Here is a 6,163-nt window from a genome sequence, read left to right on the forward strand (position 1 = left end):
TCCCCCTCTTTTACTGTTGGAAAAATTATATATTTTACCGTGTCTCCGACAACGAAAGGGACCCACAGCACACGTCAGACAATCTTTTTAGCCGTATCTAGTCCAATTAGGGGCATTTTCGTCAACAACAAAACCACTAGAAGGGAAAACAACAGAGTAAGCAGCAGTAGTGCGTCTCCATTCTTTCACCGACGGATGTGGCGCCGGGGCCCACGCGTTAGCGACAAACGGGGGCGCCAAAAACGGTAATTCTTTTTCTCCCTGGTCCCCAACTGACCGTTGATCACGGGAAAACAGAGACCTGCGATTCCTAGCCGTCGGATCTTTGAGGCGGAAACCAACGGCCTCGGCCGTCGGTGACACCCGTTGGAAACAGTGAAACAGAATCAACCAAGGTTAAAACTCAGGACGACGTCGTTTTGCGGAAATGTTGGGGATATTTAAAAAATAAAAGGTATATAAAACACAGACATACCCTCCTCTGCAATAGTCTGTGTCCTTTGCCTGCTTCTTCTTCTTCCTCCTCTCTATTTTCATTTGCTTTTCTTGGGTTCTGGTTATTTAGTCTGTTAAAGCTTTCTCATGCTTCGTTGTGCGTTGCTCTGATTAGCTTTGGCGTGCTCTGTTACACCCGGAACCAGAGGGGAATTTCGTTTCCTCTTCCTCGCAAACAGAAAAGAGAAAAAGCTTATATATACACGAGTAGTGTGACTGTATGAGAGATTAGCATGAGTTTCGTTGCTCAATCTAATTGAAGCAAAAACCAAAGAGTTTTTATATTTGGTGGGATTTATCATGGACTTGACCGGGTCGGAAATGCAAGAACCGAGCATAGACACGGATAAGCTGAGCTACGAGATATTCTCGATTCTGGAGAGCAAGTTTTTATTTGGTTATGATGATCAGAAGCTATGGGTGCCGAAGCAGATCTCTCCGCCGGCGGAAACAAAACCCGAGGCGCAGCCGGACTCCGTGATCAAGAACCAGAGAGGCAAAATCTGCATACTCAGCATCGACGGCGGCGGCATGCGCGGGATTCTCTCCGGGAAAGCCCTGGCCTATCTCGAGAACGCGCTCAAGCTGAAATCGGGCAACCCCGACGCCAGAATCGCCGACTACTTCGACGTCTCCGCCGGCGCCGGCGTCGGCGGCATTTTCACCGCCATGCTCTTTGCCACCAGGGACAACAGCCGGCCGATATTCAAGGCCGACGACACGTGGCGGTTCCTCGTTGATCAGGGGAAGAGATTCTACAACGGCCGCGCTGGCTCCTCCGGCGGGTTCCTGCGGTGGTTCATTCGCGGCGGGTCCGGTTCAGCTTCCGGCTCGACCGCCGCTGCCACCGCCGGGCTGGAGAAGACGATGAGAGAGGCGTTTAAGGATAATGACCGGAGCTTGACCCTGAGGGACACGTTGAAGCCGGTTTTGATTCCCTGCTACGACCTCTCCAGCACGGCGCCGTTTTTGTTTTCCCGAGCCGACGCGCTGGAGACGGAGAGCTACGACTTCCGCCTCTGGGAGGTCTGCCGCGCCACGTCAGCCGAGCCGGGGCTGTTCGAGCCGGTGCAAATGCGGTCGGTGAACAACCAGACGCGGTGCCTGGCCGTGGATGGCGGGCTGGCCATGAGCAACCCGACGGCGGCGGCCATCACGCACGTGCTGCACAACAAGCAGGAGTTCCCGTTCGTGCGAGGCGTCGAGGACCTTTTGGTCCTTTCCATCGGGAGTGGGCAGTTTCTAGAAGCGAGCCACGAGTACGAGCAGGTCAAGAGGTGGAAGGCCAAGGAGTGGGCCCGCCCCATGGCCCGCATCTCCGGCGACGGCTCCGCTGACCTCGTTGACCAGTCCGTCGCCATGGCCTTTGCTCAGTCCGGCAGCTCCAACTACGTCCGCATTCAGGTAACTATACTCCTAAACCCTACACTATGCTACATTTTTCGAAACGATATGTCGATATGTGGTGCGGTTGCGCTCAAGTCGTAGTTTCGTGTTGGTTTTCTCGAGGCTTGCGAGGAAAATGTGTAGATACACACGTATACGTGCGCCGGGGTTTCGGGTTCCATGCAATTAAATGCTGGCGCTTCGTAACGCAACCTTGGTGACCTCGTATGGAGGGCATTGCCAGAGTTGGAGGCAGAGGCCAGCTGAAACAAAACGGGGGGACCTTTGTCAAATCTGTTTTCTTTTTCTTTTCTTTTTTTCTTTTTTTTCGTAGCTCATTTTTGGTTTACCGGTTAAATTTTCCGGGACCAAAGAATGGTTTTTTTTTTTATTTCTGGTTGGTCCGGCGTAGGTGAACTGATTAAGACTTGGTGTCCAACTACGGTCTAGGCTAAAGTTGACGGGTTGTCTCAGAAATCGTTTTCTCAGTAAATTAGGGGTCTTGGGGCTATTGAGTATTGATGTTTTTTTTTTTTGCTTGGTTTTGCAATTTTGGTCCCACTGCATTAGCTACCTTCCTGATTTTATGATTTTTTTTTCCTCTGTTTGGCTTCAATGCTCTTGAAGGTTTTCGTTTTTCTGGGTCAGAATTTTCTGAATCTCTGACCCTATTTTCTGGCATTTAAGCATGAGAATTGTGGTCAATGTGCTTCATATTATTTACTACTGTCAGGCACCCACCTCTTGGGTCTCTGATTTTCTTTGTTGAAGTGCAAGTCTCTCCTTCTTGAATCTTTGGTTAATATGTGCAGAAAAAAAGATGTTGGGGAAAGTGGGTACTATTCTAATATATTTTCCACCTCTTTGGAGGGGTTCTTTGGATACAGTTACTATCACTGATGAGTGACCCAGACCCTTTTTGTCATATTCTGTTTTCATTTTTGTGGTATTGTTTTATTAAAGAGGTGGTCCTCAGTTGGAGCTGCCACCCATGATTTTAACTATTAGGTTCATTTTCTATGTAGCAGCAACACATATTGGAACATTCTCCAAATGTGTGCATTGCTTTGATTTAACTTAATGAGTCCAATCCATGCTTGCTGTTAATTCTTGTGTATTATATGGAATGTCTTAATCTACACCAACCATGGAAGTGACGGATCTTAAGTATGTGTGCATGTCTTGGTTCTGCATCAATTAACAATTTGAAGATTAGTTTCAAGCAAATGTATGCTTCATGTCTAATTGAAGTTTATTTTGGCAATCATGTTTAGGCGAATGCGACAAGCTTGGGGAGGTGTGGTCCAAATGTAGATACAGACCCGAGTCCTAGCAATGTCAAGATGCTGGTGGGATTAGCTGAGGACATGCTGAAGCAGAAGAATGTTGAATCGGTTCTATTTGGCGGCAAGAGGATCGCAGAGCAGAGCAATTTCGAGAAGCTTGACTGGTTCGCCGGAGAACTTGTGCTGGAACATCAGAGGAGGAGTTGCAGAATAGCTCCCACTGTTGCCTTCAAGCAAGCTGCTCCTAAAGCCACTTAGTCTGAAGCTACCACCAATTGATAACCAAAAGGTACATTCTTTCTTCCATTAACACATCCTCTTACAAGTGTTCAGACAGTACATTTAGTACAATATTGGTTGAAATTTTCTTGTCACATTTAGTACAATATTGCACGTTGTGAAACTCATGTAGATCTTAATTTGAACCATATTACTAAACAACTCGTGCATCATTTTTGTATCTTTAAGATTAGGTTGAATACGCTACAATTACTTGTCAGAAAACTATATTCTAAACAACAAGTTTTGGTAAGGGATAGCTACCCCTGTAATTTATTGTAGCATTGCCATCTTGATGCAACAAACCAATAATTGAGATTGTGTTGGTGGAAAACTTACATAACATTTGTTGGTATGCTATGCTATGTTAGTATGATGTGCGTACAACTGTTTGTGTGCAATACTTTTCTCCTTCAGAAAAAGAGTAAAGATTATTGATCAAAAAGTATATCCGATGACACGTAGTCACTATTCTCATTCTACTGTTTCTCCGTGGGCTGGTTCTGTCATTTTCTTCCCTCTTTATACCTACCGCTACCAGTTTGTTCTTGCTTCCAGACCCCAAAAAAAAAAATTAAGTTTGTTCTTGTTTCAAGTGTAGCAAAAAAAAAAAAAGTAACATAGTCACATATGCTGTCGGCCTACCGACACTGGTTCTTGATAGATTCTGAGGACATATTGGGGTATAGATATTTGAATGAGAAAATGACTAGGCAAAGAAGGGTAACGTGGTCATTTGGAAGAGAAACAAATCATTGTGGTCCTTCCTAAAGCCATTTCAGTAGTCCGGAAAAGGGGTTCACCTTGAGTTCACTATGATGCTTAGTTTGAATGTCTGGGGCAAAGTTCATTTCTTTACACCTCCTATGGAGTTTTAGCCTTTGGCCTACAAAAGCACAAATGCCTCTTTGGGTGAATACCAAATCTTAAGTAACTTTCTGGAACTAAAATGCTCTTCTTCTTTAGGTTGCTGATATTCCGTCGAATCATCAAAGTTATATCACCCAGACCCAGTAGTTGTACACACAATGCATTTTGGTTCCTGCATTTCTAAACTAGCCAAGTGCATAAACTTTTTTTTAATGGAAATGACCATTTTTGTTTGCTTAAAATAGAGCCCTAGTGGAATTGTTTATCTTAATGTGGTGATCACCTGGAGTCTTGGGCCATGCAGATATGTTAGGTGAACTGTAGATATTAGAATGGAGATATTCAATACAAGAAGTCTTGTGCTCTAATCAATGGTATGATTTTTTTAATTTTTTTTTTTAAAATGAAGTCAAATACATGAATGCAGCTTAGATGGTGCTGGACTGCATTCCAATAGATAAGAGTAAAAATGTAGTTGGTAGACAAAGGGACTAGCAATTATGTGTCAGTAAGACTTCCCAGCTCACTTTAAACAGACAATGGGGTAAGCAGTGAAAAAAGCCAAAGTTAAAGCTGCTAGTTATTTACATGAAAGGTCTAGTGTGCTGAAAAGGACATGGTAGCTCAATACTTTGAACAGGACAGTACTATGGATTTCTGATTTTAACCAAGTATATAGATTACAAATTCTTACATTTATAGTGTATACAAATTCTTACATACTTGTATAGCTTGAAATATAACAGTGAATTATGTTTTTGCAGATCATAGAGGCTTGTTACAAATGAAGAAGAAAAAAGATGGAGACGAGAGGAAAGAAAAGCATGTAAATCTTTGTGGGGATTTTTTGCCCGCCAATGGACCATACATTGTGGGTCTGCACTCCACCTTTCAACAATGGCTAGGAACAAATGTGGAGAAAAAGCATGAGAGAGATAGAGTGAGAGAGACTGAGAGAGTAAAAGCTTTTAAGGTCAAATCAAACAAGAATCCAAATATTCAGGTGTGAATCTATTGCATTTCAAATTGAGGGTTTAGGGTATTACACTTTTTTTTTTAATTACAACTTTTCCAAATGCTTTTCCAATTTCTGTCATTTCATCCTAGCTTAGTCTCAAGAAACTTGAGAGTGGGTGGTGGTGGTAGGGAACCCAGAACAAAAAATTGTCCAAAGCTATTTGTTTCTGTCTTTGGCATTTGGTCTCTTTCCCCTATAAATATTTTCTCATTTTGATTATAGTAGATTGTAGTGGACAATAGTTTTTCAGGGTGAGTATCTCTTCAAGCAACTGACCAATATCTCCTCTGTGGGTCTTCATGGCTACTAGTTGTTGGAACCTTATCAGAGGGAGAAATTTTCTTTATTTTTTTTTCTCTCCTTTTTATTGGCATGAACTGTATAATATTGGTTTTGGGGTCCTCCTCAGTTTGTAAGTTTGATGAATGAAGAAAGAAAACTTCCTCTTTTTGTACATGTTTTTAGTTTTAAGAAAGTGGTGGTGGGAGTTGCATATACATGATGGAACTTTGATTTGATTCTGGTATGTGTTTTTCTTTACCTTTCTTGAGTTGGCTTTCACGCGATTAAAGCTTCTCCTTTGCCCCCTTGTTGAGTATTATAGAAAATGATTAGTGGGTTTGAACCTTTGAGCATGATGAGGCTTTTCCCATCTTTTGATGATATAACTTGTGCAGTTGTGCAAGTAAAGCCTACTACTATATCTTCATGTAGAAGGGTCACCGCATCTGCTGCACATAACAATCAACATGCACTACTCTTTTGTTACTACTGCTAAAGTGATTCTACGGATAGCCAAAATGTTCACCACCACCACACTCTGGTTACT

General features: G+C 43.0%; 1 protein-coding gene across 1 annotated transcript; it reads left to right on the forward strand.

Moving 5' to 3' along the window:
• Window positions 1–506: 506 nt before the first annotated feature.
• On the forward strand, window positions 507–5,887 carry LOC101298544 (patatin group D-2-like). Its single transcript, XM_004307344.1, has 3 exons — window positions 507–1,899; window positions 3,156–3,456; window positions 5,081–5,887. Exons 1-2 carry the CDS (start codon window positions 796–798, stop codon window positions 3,423–3,425), a joined length of 1,374 nt encoding a protein of 457 aa, XP_004307392.1. The 5' UTR covers window positions 507–795; the 3' UTR covers window positions 3,426–3,456; window positions 5,081–5,887.
• Window positions 5,888–6,163: the final 276 nt, after the last annotated feature.

The sequence above is a fragment of the Fragaria vesca genome, linkage group LG7 (genome assembly GCF_000184155.1).
Source record: "Fragaria vesca subsp. vesca linkage group LG7, FraVesHawaii_1.0, whole genome shotgun sequence".
Lineage (NCBI taxonomy): Eukaryota > Viridiplantae > Streptophyta > Magnoliopsida > Rosales > Rosaceae > Fragaria > Fragaria vesca.

What these genes read in the sequence shown, in the direction of transcription:
- LOC101298544 (XM_004307344.1), top strand. Translation starts at nt 796, where the DNA reads ATGGACTTGACCGGGTCGGAAATGCAAGAACCGAGCATAGACACGGAT. An exon ending in CCAACTACGTCCGCATTCAG is followed by an intron (nt 1,900 to 3,155) that starts GTAACTATACTC and finishes AATCATGTTTAG; the next exon opens with GCGAATGCGACAAGCTTGGG.